This window comes from Pipistrellus hanaki (assembly GCF_964339955.1).
Source record: "Pipistrellus hanaki genome assembly, chromosome: 8".
Taxonomy (NCBI): Eukaryota; Metazoa; Chordata; class Mammalia; order Chiroptera; family Vespertilionidae; genus Pipistrellus; species Pipistrellus hanaki.
This window is the reverse complement of record NC_140510.1, coordinates 17,187,480-17,204,191: the sequence shown is the minus strand read 5'-3', so window position 1 is coordinate 17,204,191 and position 16,712 is coordinate 17,187,480. Positions and strand designations below refer to the sequence as shown.

The window sequence follows — 16,712 nt, the reverse complement described above, 5'->3', positions numbered from 1 at the left end:
ACTACAGAATTCTAAGGAAATGAAAGGAGATATAAATGGGAGGCTATTCTGGGTTCATGGATAAGAAAATATATTTAGATATCAATGCTTTCCAACTTGATCTATAGAGTCAATGCAATCCCAAAAAATTTTAGCAAGTTATTTTATATACTAGTGACTCTGCACGAAATTTGTGCAGATTAAAAGGGGATTAATTAGAGGAAATAATTTAATATTGCTATTTGCCTTTTATAATAGAAGTGTCAGAGAAGAAAGAAAATTAGTAAAATGTATATGAAAACCTTCCTCCTGTCATAGTCTGGGGCACACCACGGGACCCAGAGTCAGGTCCCCGCCCACCCACGTGCACCTCAAAATCCTGTGAGACCCAGACCTGGCCACCCCCCATTTCCCCCTTTGAGCTAGATCCAGACCCAGCCAATCCCACCCTTGTCAAGCTCTGCCAGGCAGGGGCGTATCCTCAGGTCCCCTGGCCTGGTACAGGGACGGGTGTATGGCCTGTGATACCCCGTCAAACCCCGCCAGGTGAACGGGCACAGCCTCAGGTCCCCCAGCCCAGCACCAGAAGGGGGGCGCAGCCTCAGGTCCACCATCAAGCACTGCTGGGTGGTGGTGTGGCCTGCATTCTCCTGACTCAGCACTGGAGGTGCTCCTTGAGGTTCCCTGCCAAGCCCTGCTGGGTAGGGGGCACTGCCTTAGGTCCCCTGTTAAGTCCAGCCAGGAAGGGGGGCCCAGCCTCAGGTTTCCTGGCCTGGTGCTGGGGCAGGGAACATGGCCTGAAATCCCCTGATAAGCTCCACCAGGTGGGGGGCCTCGTGCTGGGGTGGGGGTGTAGAGAGCCCTCTGGAAAGGCACATGGAGATTCTTTTAATTCTAATCAGCTGAGCCTGAGGGCACTAGCAGAATCCAGTTATCAGTACTGATTTCTTATCTTTATCCATGTGCTTGGAATGAGGAACCTTGACTTACCCAGATCTTGATATTCTAAATCTTGTACCAAAAATTGAGAAGCTTACCCAGATCTTGATGAATAGGATCTGGGCACACCCGAAACTCCATTTGACCTTAAACTCCCCTTTGGAAACCAATGAATATGCTGTGTTGTCTGTGGTGAGTGTGACTGTCTCTCCATCAGAGAGATGGCGCCCACCTAGCACCCAGCTTTATGAATCTATTTCTGCCTCTTGTCTCTTTCTTTCTCTAATTTCTTAATCCTCAGCTCCTCCACTCAGGAACCTGTTGTTTTCCGTGCGGGACACAGAAAACAGAAAATGCCCACTGCATGGGGGGAGCAGCCTGAGGTTCCCTAACCCAGCACCAGGATGGGAAGTGCACCTTGAGGTCCCCCATTAAACCCCACTGGACGGGGGTGTGTGGCCTCAGGGCCCCTGGCCTGGCACTAAGGCGGGGTGCAGCCTGAGGTCCCCCAGCCTGATGCCGGGGGTGGGGGTGGGGGGTGCAGCCTGGGGCCCCTGTCAAGTCCTGCCAGGTGGGGGATGTGGCCTGAGGTCCCCTGACAAGCCCCACGGGGGCAGGGAGAGCATAGCCTCAGGTCCCTGCAGATTGCTCGTTAAGGCTCCTTATGGGAAGTTGGCCTCAGCTGTGGGTGCAGCCATCTTTGTAACGGAGTGATAATTAACATATTCTCTCTTTATTAGATAGGATAACAAATTGATTCTAAAGTTTACATGGGAAGACAAAAGACCCCAAATGGCCAAAATAATACCAAAGAAAAAGTTGGGACTACTACCCAATGTCAAAGATCCTATATATAAAAATGTAATATGCAAGTTGACCAGCACACCCTTGCAAAATATGGTTGCCCCCCTGTAGTCACAAGATGTCTGCCACAGATGGCCAGCAGCGGAGGACAGGGACAATCAGGCCAGCAGGGGAGGGCAATTGGGGGTGACCAGGCTGGCAGGGAAGGGAACTTAGGGGCAACCAGGCCGGCAGGGGAGAGCAGTTGGGGGGAACCAGGCTTGCAGGGGAGGGCAGTTGGGGGCGATTGGGCCAGCAGGAGAGGGCATTTCAGGCAATTGGGCTGGCAGGGGAGGGCAGTTGGGAGTGATCCAGCCAGCAGGGGAGCTATTAGGGATAATAAGGCAGGCAGGCAGGGAGGTGAGTGGTTAGGAACCAGCAGTCCTGGATTGTGAGAGGGATGTCTGACTTCTGGATTAGGGCCAAATCCAGTTTAGTGGTAAATAATATTGTGATAACTAGAGGCCCTGTGAATGGATTAATGCACTGGTGACCAAGGAGGAGCCCAAGCCTGGGCTGTGCACCACACAGCTTCCACTCATCCCAGCCCTGCTGTGCCTGCTGCTCTGCTGCAGTCTCCACATGCCTGTCCTAGGGCGATACTGGCACACCCATGACCGAAAAGCAGCAATGGGCTTGTGTCCATTTTGTCCTGATGCTGGTCCTGATCCCAGTCCTGGTCTGGATTGCAGAGGGACGCACAGGCATAGTGCCGAAGAGGCTGAGCAATGCTCCTGCTGTGAGAGCTCATTGACCACCAGGAAGCAGCTCTTGCATTGAGCATCTGCCCCCTGGTGGTCAGCGTATGTCATAGCTATCTATTGGTCGAATGGTCTGAGGGACACTTAGCATATTAGGCATATATATATATATATATATATATATATATATATATATATTATGAATGGTGACAGGTTGGCACTAGAATTATCAGGGAGATCACTTAGTAAGTTATATAAATATTTAATCTATGCTGTATATCTGAAAAATATTGAATGTCAACTGTAATTAAGAATAAATAAAAGAGGCTGAAACCGGTTTGGCTCAGTGGATAGAGCGTCGGCCTGTGGACTGAAAGGTCCCGGGTTTGATTCCGGTCAAGGGCATGTACATTGGTTGCGGGCACATCCCCAGTAGGGGGTGTGCAAGAGGCAACTGGTCGATGTTTCTCTCTTATTGACATTTCTAACTCTCTATCTCCCTCAATTCCTCTCTATGTAAAATCAATAAAAATATATATAAAAAAAAGAAAAAAAAAGAAAAGAATAAATAAAAGAGGCTTAAAAAAATGAAGGCAGCTTATATGTGGAATAAGCACCAATATATTTAGTAGGAGGTGAAAAAGTAAGATGTTACTATTTAGGTAAAATGAGCAAAGGAATATGTACATGCAAGCATTTGTATAACTGTAGACTATCTTTGCAAGAACACACACACAATTTTTTAAAAATTAGGTTGTAAGCAATGTTCTATATTCAGAAATGGAAACCTCAACCCACTTTTGTTCTATTGATTGAGGGAAAAGCCTCAGAATTGTCTCTCTAAGTTAAATATAAAGTGGGTATTTATTTAAATTAAGCTATTCTTAAGTAATTGTTTTGAATATAGGCTCAAGTTTTCTGGTTGGATAATATAAATTGAGTTGAGTCAGTGCTGGCTTCCTTCATAGGAGAGATTGAAAAGATGGGGGAAGGGTTGTGTGAAAGTACTGTTGAATGCATGCAAATAAGTAAATGAAGGCTTTATTGTCCTTAACCGCTTCTGCCTGCTAGTCTGATCACTCCCTAACCACTCCCCTGTAAGTCCAATCACGTCTAACTGCTCTCCTGCTGGCCTGATCGCCCCCAACTGCCCTCCCCTGCAGGTCTGGTTCCCCCAACTGCCCTCTCCAGCTGGCCATCTTGTTTGAGGGCATGATGGTCAATTTGCAAATTACATCTTTATTATATAGGATACGTACTTTGGAAAATTTCCTCTGGCAACAGAGTGGCAGATGGATTTTATCAGACTAAGCCCAAAGTCAGGGGTATGAATAAGAGATTATTTTAATAGTTCTTGTGAGAGATGAGGACCGGAATTTCTTTAGAAGCAATAAAGAAGAAAGCATAAATAAGAAATAAAAGATATAAAAATGGTATAAATATCCAACTGCTTACTGGATATTCCCACTTAAATGTCCAAGAGACATCTGAAATATAAGAAGTCCAACAGTGGAACTGTTGATTCTCTTCCCTCCCAAACCTGTTTATCACATAGTGTTCCTCATCATGGTAAATGGTAGTAAATCTATCCAATTCCTCAAATAAATATGTCTAAAGCAAGGATGTGTTTAATACCATTAACTATATCTCAGAGGCTGAATTATGTGCATAGAAAAGTCAGAGCTACTTTCATTGCTCTTTTCTAGTGTCTTTTTTAAAAATAATTTTTTTTTATTTTTCAATTATAGTTTACATACAATGTTATATTGGTTTTAGGTGTACAACTTAGTGATTAGACATATTACTTACTAAGTGATCAGCCTAGTCTTCAGCCATTTCCTATTGTCTTTTTAGTATCTATTTCACTTAATTCTACTTTGATCTTTATTATTTCCTTCCTTCTACTAAATTTGAGCTCCATTGTTCTTTTTCTTATTCCTTGATGTGTAAAGTTGGGTTGTTTGAGACTTTTCTTATTTATTAATTCAGGCACTTATCACCAAGAACTTTCTTCTTAGAGCTGCTTTTGCTGCACCCCATAAGTTTAGTGTGTTGTATTTCCATTTTCCTATGTTTGAAAGTATTTTTTGAATTCTACTTTTTATTTATTTGACCTACTGGTTGTTCAATGGTATTTTGTTTAATCTCCACATATTTTTGAATTTTCCAATTTTCTTCTTGTAATTGATTTCTATTTTCATACTATTTTGTTTGGAAAAGATGCTTGATCTGACTTAAATCTTATTTAATTTATTAAGACTTGTTTTGTGGCCTAACATATGATCTTTCCTGGAAAATGTTCCATGTGCACTTGTGGGATCCCCTAACACAACTCGCGTGGTTCAGGGCCCACTCAGGGTCCGGTTTCTGGAGAAGGCCGAGCACTAAAATGAAGAGAGACTGGAAAAGAGTTAATTTGGGAAAATGGGGGGCCAGGAGGGAGTCAACTTCTAGTGGGAAGACTACCACTAGGCTCTGGCCTTGCTATCCCTTTATTGAGGCTATGGGATACACCCATTACCCTTAAGCAGCTTTGGGAAACACCCATTACCCTTAAGCAGCTTTGGGAAACACCCATAGCCCTTAGGCAGGTAATAAGTGGATTATCATATCAGTAAGGATTTACATGCTTACAAGATGGGGAAGTTGCCTCAGTTACCATTGTCTTAATAGGGAGTGGTTGGCTCTGACCTTTCAGAGCTTCAAGGTTGATCAGCCTCTTTCTATTAGTGAGACAATGATTGGTTTCTGGCATGCACTTGAGAAGAATGAAAATTCTTTTGCTTTTGGATGGAATGTTCTGGCCTAACCATGCTGTTTAAAGCTGATGTTTCCTTATTGATTGTATGCAGGAAAGAGCTTGTGGCTGAGTTTGTGAACAAGGGGGGAAGAAGTAGGAGATGAAGATAGAAAGTTGGCCAGATAAGTAGGCCATGATTAAGAGTTTAGATTTTTAGAGATAGAGGATCCAAAATGGCTGCACAGGTAAACACCTAACCACAGCCGCACACAACAATTTCAATAAAATACAACTAAAATATAAAATGGACATTACCCAGAACTACAGGAAAGTCGAGTGACTGGAAATTCTACAATGAGAAGGAAAGAGAAAACCAGAAGGAAAATCAGAGAAGCTGTAAAAGCCTAAGGTACAGAGATGCGCTGTGCGCGCGGAGAGGACGGAGCTGGAGAGGAGGGGGCGGGGTGGCTGAGTGCCTGGCTGGCGTTCCCTAGTGGGAAGGAGATAAAAGCTCCATATTGTGCCAAACCCCAGACCCGACAGCGTGGAACCCCAGTTCTAGGCCAGACCCTGGGGACCCAGGCTCATCCAGAGGGAGCCTGGGCTGTGAGGCGGAATTCCAGGGGAGCAGTGAAAGGCAGAGCCCCAGAGTAGTGCACATTGCACACAGAGGATGGACTGTTGACTCTGCTGCTAGATTGCCCTAGCAGGAAGGAGACAAAAGCTCCGGACTGTGCTGAGCCCCACTTCCGACTGCTCTGAACCCCAGTTCTAGGCCAGACCCCGGGGACCCAGGCTCATACAGAGGGAGCTTGGGCTGTAAGGCGAAACCCGGGGGAGCAGTGAAAGGAGGTCCCTGAGGCGCGCACATTGTGCGCAGAGAATGGATGGTTGGCTGTATCGTGGGATTGCCCTGGCAGGAAGGAGACAAAAGATCCAGACTGCTCTTAACCCCACTTCCAATCCCACTTCCAACTGAACTGAACCCCAGTTCTGGGCTCATTGGGGGAGAGTCTAGACTGTTTGGTAGCGGGCAAAACTTGGGGGCACTTCACTCTCAGAGGTGCTTGCAGCGAATACCAAAGGACCCTGAGGAAAACTGAGACTCAGGAGCCACATAGGGCGTGGCTGACGGAAACCAAGGCTATAGGCTCCACCCTGAAACTCCGCCCCATACAAGCAGAACCCAGAGACTTTTAAGACTTCCAACTCAGGGAAGCTGCGAAAATGCCGAGACAAGGAAATAGATCACAAATGAGAGTACCGATTGGAGGAGAAACCAAGATGGCGCAGTGGGTGAGCAGCTGGTGTGCCGCTCCCACAACAATTTGAAGATTGAAACTAGTATGAGGGACATCTATCATCCAGGACCATGGGAGGGAGGTACTGGGTGGTTGGTAATAAGCAATTAATGTGATGGTGGGAGCAGTGAGGGACTGATGGGGCTCTTGGAATATGACCAGCTGGAGAAATGGAAGAATGGCGGGCCCGGAGGGGCCAGGCCTGGAGCAACAGAAGCCAGACCTGGAGCAGCCAGGCGTGGAGCAGCCAGTTCCAGAGCAGCCAGGCCCAGAGTAGCAGTAGCCAGACCCAGAGCAGCCAGGCCCAGAGCAGCCAGGCCCAGACCAGTAGCAGCCAAGCCCAGAATAGCCAGGCCCGGAGCAGCCGGGCCCGTAGCAGCAGCAGCCAGCCAGGCCCGGAGCAGCCGGGCCCGTAGCAGCAGCAGCCAGTCCTGGAGCAGCCAGGCCTGGAGTAGCAGCAGCCAGGCCCAGAGCAGCAGCAACCAGGCCTGGAGCAGCCAGGCCCCGAGCAACAGCATCCAGGCCCGAAGCATCCAGGCCCGGAGCAGCAGCATCCAGGCCTGAAGCAGCCAGGCCCGGAGCAGCAGCAGCCAGGCCCATAGCAGCCAGGCCTGGAGCAGCAGCAGACAGGCCCGGAGCATCCAGGCCCGGAGCAGCAGCAGCCAAGCCCGGAGCAGCAGCAGCCAGACCTGGAGCAGCCAGGCCCGGAGCAGTAGCAGCCAGGCTCAGAGCAGCAGCATCCAGGCCCGTCGCAGCTAGGCCCGGAGCAGCAGTCAGGTCCAGAGCAGCCAGGCCCAGAGTGTTGTGGGGTTGAACCCTGGGTTCAAAATGAAAGGAAAGAAGGAGCAATGCAGCCAATTTGGGTACCAGAGTGTTAGGTCCGTCATCACAATGGACTCAGAGAAGCTCCTGTGTCCCTTCACCCAGAAGGACTGAGAGTTGCCCAGACGACAGCAAAGTGGGAGAAGAAAACTGAAGGCTACGCAAGGGTCTGAGGTGCCAACATGGACATCCGAAGAAATTAAAGACTGAAATGGAAGCTACTTCTTTAATCATGTTCCTGCTCATGCTAGCATCTGTTAGCTTCCATCCTTCTGCAAAGTCTTGTGCAGCAAATCCAAGGACTCTGAGTAAATCCACACCGGCAACAAAAGAGACTCATTTAGTAGCTAAAAATAATAATATGTCCATAATTCTGATTTCTCATTTTGTTGTTTTGCCTTGGCATTGTTGTTATTATTTAATAGCCAGAGTTTTGCTCTTGACATTCAAGTTTTGAAAATAACATGTATGTGGTTTAGTTTTTGCATTGGCATTGTTTGCAATTGTTCTTAATTTTAGAGCCCTATTATTGATGTTCAAATTTTATTTTAATTAGTAAAAAAGGGTGAGATGTAGAGAGCCGCCTGAGAAGGCACATGGACATTCTTTTAATTCTTATCAGCTGAGCTGAGGGCACTGGCAGAATCCTCTTATCAGTAATGATTTCTTAATCCATGTGCTTGGAATGAGGAACAAATAGGACCTGGACTCTCCCAGGTCTCGATATGCTAAATCTTGTACCAAAAAATAAGGAGCTTACCCAGATTTTGATGAATAGGATCTGGGCACACCCGAAACTCCTTTTAACCTTAAACTCCCCTTTGGAAGCCAATAAAAACAAAACAAAAAAACAAGGGAATTAAAAAACCTGATGAACAATATTAACTGTTGAATATAATAGAATCAGAGGTATGGAAGGGGAGTGGACTGATGATTCTCAGGGAAAGGAGTAGGGGGTGCGGAAAGAGAATGAACATAAACTGTGCACCTATGGATGAGGACAAGTGGGGGTGGGGAAAGGGCAGAGGGTGGGGTAGGAACCTGGTGGAGGGGGGAAAATGAGGAACTTTTGTAATAATATGAACAATAAAGATTTATTTAAAAAAAAAGAGTTTAGATTTTTATAAGTTTCATAGGAAGCCAATGGACTTTTTATTTTTTTATTTTATTTTGTTTGTCATTGGACTTTTGAAAATAGATCTGTTATATAGTCTGATTTATGTTTTTCTTTTAAAGGAAAAACCACATTAAAAGTTGTGTAGAGAATTACTTAAGGAGTCAAGAATGATAGTAAGGAAACTAGGCAAGAAATGATGGTGACTTGGGCAAGAATAATAGAATGAAGTTGTGAGATGTCATAGATAGAACCAGCAGCACTTGATAATGGACTGAATGTAAGGAAAGGGAGGACAGAAAGAAAGAAATCAAGATTGACTCCTAGGTATCTGTACGTGTGTGTACTATAATTTGCTCAGTCTCCTACATTTGGACAATATATAATTTTCAATATTTTACAATAACAAATAATGCTGCAATAAAATTAGATTCATTCTCCACATCATACATAAGGATAACTCCAACATTGATTGGCTCAAAGATTTAACCATAAGACAATAAAACTATGCAGGCACTAGAAGAAAGATGAGTAAATTCCTCTTTAATCTGGGTATAGAGAAGGGCTTTCTAACTATTACTGTCCTATCACTCAAGTCTTAGGTCAAAGTTTTCTTTAAAGAGACTTTCTCTGATCCCACAACTTAATGTCTTATTTCCCATCATTCCCATAGTCACGTTATACATTTCCCCATTTTAACTACTTCATCGTATTTATCAGAAAAATTTCCTTCCTTCATTCCTTTTTCCCTCCAGTTCACTCCTTTCTCTTTCCTTTCTCCCTCCTTTTTATATTTCTTATCCTCCAGACTGTAGACTTCATTTAGAGAAGGACTTTTTTCCTTTATCCCTTTTATTCTATATCCCCAGTGCTACAGCGTGGCACATCACATAAACATTCTGTGAACATGAATATGAGTATCCTCATTATCAGTCTATCTATGATATTTATATTTACTAAAATGATCAGGTTTCTTTCCATGATAAATCAGTAATTAAACATTATGTTAAAAAGTGCCCAAATATAGGATATTTGAGGAGGAATGTTGCTCTTTTCTTCAACTTTGTTTTTAGGCAGATTGGCGTAATAAGCAGAGTGGTGGGTGGGTAAAGTAGTAGAAAGCAATAGGAGGAGCAACAAAGAGGTGGAGTAATGTACTGAATAAAGTAAAAATAACGGGATAGATGTAGTTTAGCAAAAATTATATTAGCATAAGTTACATGCCAATACTCTTGATTTATCTGGCTAATGAGAGGGAATAGGAGTATTAATCAGTCAAAGCAAGAGGGTAATTTTGAAAAATTATATTTGATTTTGGAATTCAGCCAGAGGTACACAAAACACAAATGTTCATCACCCTTCCTAAGACCAAGTTCATTTTCAGCAGCCCAGGTAGGACCATAAATGAAGGGTAAAATAAAGCTACCTTGGTATTGCTCTGCTCTCAATCTCCTTGGTTAGCTTTACACACTCTACTCAGTATTTTAAGTTAAAATAGCTTCTGGTAAAAGCAAATTATAGCCTGGAATTTTTCTCCAGAATAAATTGTCATTTAGTCTGAAACCTCTATTCCCATAGTTTTGCCTTCCTATCTGTTTACCACCTCCAACTCTCCATAATCCTTTTCCATCCTTCTAGACTCACTCCTCGTTCCAACTTCTGTGAATATTCTCCCAAAAGTTTGAGTCCAGATGAATTTTACTGAAACTTTTGTGACACTCATGTTGTATTGCTTAGTAATTATTTCATGAACATGTGACTTGCTTCCTTATCCTATATAATAAAAAGACAATATGCAAATTGACCTTAATGGCCCAACAACCGGTCGCTATGACACACACTGACCACCAGGGGCAGACACTCAATGCAGGAGCTGCCTCCTGGTGGTCAGTGCGCTTCCACAGGTGGAGCACTGTTCAGCCAGAAGCCAGCTCATGGCTGGCCAGTGCAGCGGCTGTGGTGGGAGCCTCTCCTGCTTCCCTGGCAGCACTAAGCCTGAAGTCGGACATCCTCCTGAGGGCTCTTGGGCTGCCAGATGATGTCTGACTGCCAGTTTAGGCCTGATTCCCCTGGGGAGCAGGCCTACGCCGTCAGTTAGACATCCCCTGAGGACTCCTGAACTGCGAGAGGGATGTCTGACAGGTGGACATCCCCTGAGGGGTCTTGGACTGTGAGAGGACACAGGCCGGGCTGAGGGACTCCCCTGAGTGCACGAATTTTCATGCACCAAGCCTCGAGTTTGAACTATAAGCTCCTACGGTTATGAAATATTTACAGCATTTACTTTGTGGAATCTAAAGCATTTGCAGACCAGTTATGGGCCAATGGAAAGTGTTTAAACTGAATAAAAATAGGTTATTTGGGCCCTCAGCACATATACTTGCTCAAAGTGGAGAACCTACTTGAGTCCTCTAGGGTGAATCTAGTTTTGGTCTTTTTTCATATAAAGCATTAATGACATCTTGCATTTTATTTTTGCTATTAATTTTTAAAGTGCTGGGAAAATCATTTTTGGCTTGCATGTGAAATAATGTACTGCTTTTCACATGCGAATCATTTTATGTATAATTTAGAATACTCGGGGATATTCTATTTCTGGATAAAATAGTTCAAAGTAGAATTTTAGTATGCATGTTTGATACATATTTAATAACAAGAATAAAATATCTTCTTGAAAGATTGCCTTTGTAGTGAATTCAGTCATTCAAATTGTTTTCTCTCAAGACCCAAAAATGCTAGGGCATTGCCAGCTTTGAGTTTGTCCTGGAAAAAAAAAGAAAAAAAAGGTTTTATTTTAAAGCATTATTTAATGGTTGTTCTTAAGTCCTTTATGAATGTCTTTATCAGGTTAAAAAAAAAAATCAATTCCCCAATGTGAGAGAAAAATATTAGCAGGTTAAACAACGAATCTCTTACCCAAATCCTCCTGCCCCATGTTTTGAAACTTGGTTGTAGAGGAAAGGAAAAAATTATAAGGGAGAGAAAGAACTATATTAGGAAAATGTTCTTTGGGAACTTCAATGGATTTTAAGGACTATTTGGAGGCAAAACAGAGAAAAGGTACAGTTTAGGACTGTGGAACAGCAGAGCTAGAAGCCACCCGCTAGCTTTCAGGCATGTGTTGTCCTTTTGCACGGTCCCAAATAAAAGGGAACTCTTTCAGAGCAAGAAAAGTGATATAGATGAAGCCCTAGCTATAAACTATTGTAAATTAACTTCACAGAAAGAACTACTGCAATTTGAGAGGTAACTTTGTGATATGTTAACTGAAAGTTGTTCAGTTTACATAGGTCAGGCATGTAGCTGAGGGTGGAAGGAAACATGTATGGAGTTATATAACTTTCATACCATATATACATTTAGATATCATGATCAATTTTTGAGCTTTAGAGAGCTCAAACTTATAAAATGGATGCTATCTTCCCAGATATAGTTATCCTTTTTTTTTTCTGTACTGTAACATTTTATTTATATACTTTGTAACAGCTTTATTGAGATATAGTAAACTTGCCATATAATTTACCCATTAAAGTGTATAATTTAATGATTTTTAGTGTGTTCACAGAGTTGTGAAGCCATCAGTTTCTTGTCTGTTATTCTAGAGATATTTTATACGCATACAAGCAAATACTTATATTTAGGTATATAGAAATTGTTTTTCACAAATGGATAGTATACCATACATAAATGGAAATATACTACATATATTGTTTGGCACCTTGCTTTTTTAACTTAATATATCTTGTAAATTGATTTTTAGTATTTAAAAAATATATATATTTAATGATATTTTACAGAGAGGAAGGGAGAGAGAGAGTTAGAAACATCAATGAGAGGGAAACATCAATCAGCTACCTCCTTCACACTTTCTACTGGGGATGTGCCCAAGGAACATGCCCTTGACCGGAATCAAACCTGGGACCTTTCAGTCCTCTATCCACTGAGCCAAACCGGACTCTGCTTAAGTGGTTTTTTTTTATGGCTGTATAGATTTCATTATTACTTATGTAACTATTCTCCTATAGATTGTTTTCATTCTTTTATTACAGGAAATGTTGCACTGATTAACCTTGTACAAAATGTCATTTTTATTTGTGACAGTATAAAATTTTTATACAAGATATTTTAAAACTTTAAAGTGATAAAGACATAAAATACTAATATATAAAATCTCAGGGTCCGTACATTCAAAACGACCGAAGGCTTGACTGACTGCTGCCACTGCGGGCGCCCTGACCCAGCACTGACTGCCAAGGGGGCTACGATCAGGCCCGAAGAGAGGCCTGGAGAGAGAAGCAGGGTCTGATCTGTAGCCTCCATGGCACCTGTTGATCAGCACTTGCCTCTCCCTTTTGCTCCAGTCCTGGCCAGCAGCTGTGCCTTTCTTTCGGGCCTCAGCTGGGGCTGCTGATCAACCCTGCCTCTCTGATCAGGCCCATTGATAGGCCCAGAGACACTGACTGGCATAGAAACTGACCAGTCAGAACCAAATCTGGGTGAAGTGCGAGGAGCCAATGGCTGCCTAGGAGGCAGAGTGTTTGACACTGACTGGCATAGAAACCGATCAATCAGAATCTAATCTGGGTGAACTGCAAAGGCACAACCTAAGGTGGGGCCTGAGGAGGAGTTTTAAGGCCAACAGCTGTTCAGTGTAAGATGTAAGAAAAAGGTTCAATTTTTTAATGATCGATTTGGCAGTATAGTGCATCCAGATATAGGGATTATGTATTTTTGTCTGCCAAGAGCATCTCCCCTGATAAAATAGGCTTCTCCCCCCCCCCCCCAATTTAAGCAATTGTATTCTATATAATCTATACTCTAAGAGGGTAATATGCTAATTAGACCAGGTCAACCTGCCATCTTCCCAATGTCTGACTTCCTTTTGGACAAAGCCATGGTGGTGGGGGCCAAGGCAGAGGATGTTAGGGGTGATCAGGCCAGCAGGAGAGGGCACTTGGGGGCAAGATGAGGCCAGCAGGAGAGGGCAGTTGGGGCGAGATCAGGCTGACAGGGGAAGGCAGTTAGAGGGAATCAGGCAGGCAGGCAGAGAGGTTAGGGGTTATCAGGGAGGCAGGCAGGTGAGCGGTTAGGAGCCAGTGGTCCCAGATTGTGAGAGGGATGTTTGGGCCTAAACCAGTGGGGTCCTCAGTTGGAGAAGGTGCAGGCTGGGCTGAGGGGATGTCAAGGATGGCAAGGGAGAGAGAATCTGGGGACAATGCATCTCATTTTAACTCTACTTGATTCAGGAGCCTAAGAGATAGAACAGGTAGCATTATGGCACATTTACTCCTTCCCCGCCCTCTTACAGGTCAAATGCCGAAAGAAAAACACCCAATTATTTGAGGGTTCTTGTCCTTGGGTCCTTGTTAATGAAGACTTTAGTTTCAATATTCAAATTACTAGAATCATTACAATTTTTGAGATTGGTAGATTGTAAGAGAAACATTAAATTAAAAATTTAGACATTTTTCTTCTAACGTGCAAACATAAATATATATTTTTTCATAAATATATTATTATGATATGCTTCTTTGCAGTTTTCTTTCTTATCTTTATAAGCTTAGTTGTACTAGGTTGACTTTCAGCTTTTAAACTTTTTTTGGTCCTTTAATAGTTCATTCACTAGTATTTCTGGTGATCTAGTAATAATTCTAAGAATATTAAGTGTAAAAATTCCCTGTTCTTTGATATCACATATCAAACTGCTCTGAAACCAAACATAATTAGAGGAAAACAGGAAGAAGTTCATGAAATAAAAGGCATATACCTTTGTTTCTGCATCAAAATCTTCCATGGATTCTATCAATTTTCCAGGTTCCAGCTCACCTAGTGGAAAGGGGTAATCAGTTCCCAACATGACTTTATCCTGAAAAAAGAAAAAAATATTTTTATTTGTAATTTTTTAGAACATCAAAGAACCGCCTGTCAATTTAATTATATATAATTATTACAAGCGCTCCTATGGCAAAGTATCAAAATTTCCCCTGATTAATAGAAACAAACTGATCTAAAATTTTTAAAAGTCAAATGATTAAAAACTTACTCTGGCCCAGCTGGTGTGTTTCAGTGGTTGTGTGAACCAGGAGGTCAGAGTTCGATTCAGTCAGGGCACATGCCTGGGTTTTAAGCTCCATCCCCAATAGGCTGTGTGCAGGAGGCAGCTTATCAGTGATTCTCACTCATCACAGATGTTTGTATCTCTTTCTCCCTCTCTCTTCCTCTCTGAAATCAAGAAAACATATTTATAAAAAAAAAAAAAAAAAAAAACCAAAAAAACAAAAACAGATCCTCCAACTTATTCTGGCATTTTCTCCAGCAGGTGTCACTATTAGGTCTCCTATAGTTGCAAATCAACTCACATCTCCCACTTCACGTCCTCTTTTTCCTCCAATAATTGAAAGAATACTCAAATATAAGAATCAGGCATTTATTTAATAAAACATGCTGATGTATTCCAATGAAATGGAGGATTCTGTATTTCTTACAACAATACATTGCAATTGATCCCACAATTTTTGAAAACATACTACAGTTGGAAAATAAAAACTTTACAAATAATTGGATGGAAAGAAAACAATCCCCCAAACAATTCCTATCTCTACAAACTGTATCATTGTCTATTTTTTTGAATGATGCACTTCAAATTTTCATTTGACATTTTGTATATTAAAGCACACAGGCTTGACTATCTACAAATATATAAAGCCCTAATGTGTTAGGCAATGTTCTGGAATCTAGATTACCCTGGTCAACAAAAGAGAAATGGTCCATGTCCTCAGAGAACCCACATTCTAGTAAGGACATTAAGTCAATAATGACAGTTTATCAAAATAAAATATTGAAATTTAACTTCTAGAAACATATCCCACTCATGTATGTCTTGGAAATGTACACAAGAAAATTAATTGCAACAGTATTTGTAACAGAATACTAGCAAACCAAATTATAGCATATCCAGAACCAAATGCTGAAATGGAATAACCACCAAGTTATATTGTAAAAAGAAATGTACTTGAAATTATATTGTAAAGAGAGAAAAAATGTCTAGGACAATGTATCTGCTTTATACTCTTATTTCTGTTTTTAACAAGCACATGTACATACACAAATACATGTATGTCTAGAGTCTATTTCAGGAATGGTACTCAAGAAATAAATAACATTAGCTGATTCCAGGAAAAAAAAAATTGAATTTGGGGTCAGGAGACCGCTCTTCTTTTTTAAGATGTAATTTACATATCATAAAATTGATATTTTAAAGGTGTACAATTCAGTAGGCATTAGTATATTCATGAATTTTTATAATCATTCCTACTACCTGATTCTAGAACATTTTTATTTTAGATTTTTTTTTTATTGTCTCAAGTTTTACATTTGTCTTCTTTTTCCCCAATTGACACCCCTCCACCCCAGCCATTCCCACCCCAGGCAAGCCCCCACCGCCTCAGTGCCTGTGTCTATTGGATATGCTAATATGCATGCATACAAGTCCTTTGTTTGCTCTCTAAATCTCTCTCTCTCCCCTGCTCCCCCCACCCTTACTGTTTGTCTCTAGATCTATTCTTGTTCATCAAATTATGTTGATCAGAACATTTTTATTAACCCCAAAGTAAACCCCATTCCTATTAGCAGGCACTCCTCATTATCTCCTTCCTCCAGCCTCAAGGAAACACTAATGCCATCTGTGTCTATGAAACTGCCTATTCTGGAAATTTCATAAACATGAAATGTAATATGTTGCTTTCTTTCATTTAGTATAATGATTTCAAGGTTCATTCATAATATAGCCCAAATCAGTTCTTTTTAGGCTGAATCACATCCATCATATAGATATCCCAAATTTTGTAGACCCACTTATCGGATAAGGAACTTTTGGGTTGTTTCTATCTACTTTTTGGCTATTATGATAATGCTGCTCTGAACATTCGTGTACAAGTTTAAAGAGTGAATATATGCTCATTTCTCCTAGGCATATATCTAGCAGTGGGTTTGCTGTGTCACATGGTAAATCCATGTTTGATATTTTGAGGAATTACTCTACACAGTGGCAGCAGCATTCTACATTTCCACCAGCAAAGTATCAGGGTTCTAATTTCTCCAAATTCTTACTGACACCTGCTGTTTTGTCTATCTTTTTTATTAGAGCCACTACAGTGGACATAAAGTGATACCTCATTGTAGTTTTGATTTGCATTTTTATAGTGAAGCTGAGCATCTTCTATTCATATGCTCATTTTACATTAATATGTCTTTGGAAAAATATCTAATTCAGA

At 41.9% G+C, this 16,712-nt stretch overlaps 1 protein-coding gene across 3 annotated transcripts in view; it reads right to left on the bottom strand.

The window, feature by feature from the left end:
- Positions 1–9,728: 9,728 nt before the first annotated feature.
- ACMSD (aminocarboxymuconate semialdehyde decarboxylase) overlaps positions 9,729–16,712 on the bottom strand; it is a 50,259-nt gene continuing 43,275 nt past the window's right edge. For 2 of the 3 annotated variants that reach the window (XM_084892268.1, XM_084892269.1), the window contains 2 exons: positions 14,207–14,305; positions 9,729–11,202 (listed from right to left, as the gene is read on the bottom strand). In XM_084892268.1, coding sequence (XP_084748394.1) covers positions 11,140–11,202; positions 14,207–14,305 — 162 coding nt within the window. In that variant the 3' untranslated portion in view covers positions 9,729–11,139. The remainder of the gene's footprint in view (positions 11,203–14,206; positions 14,306–16,712) is intronic. The other variant, XR_014795740.1, reaches the window with a different exon arrangement.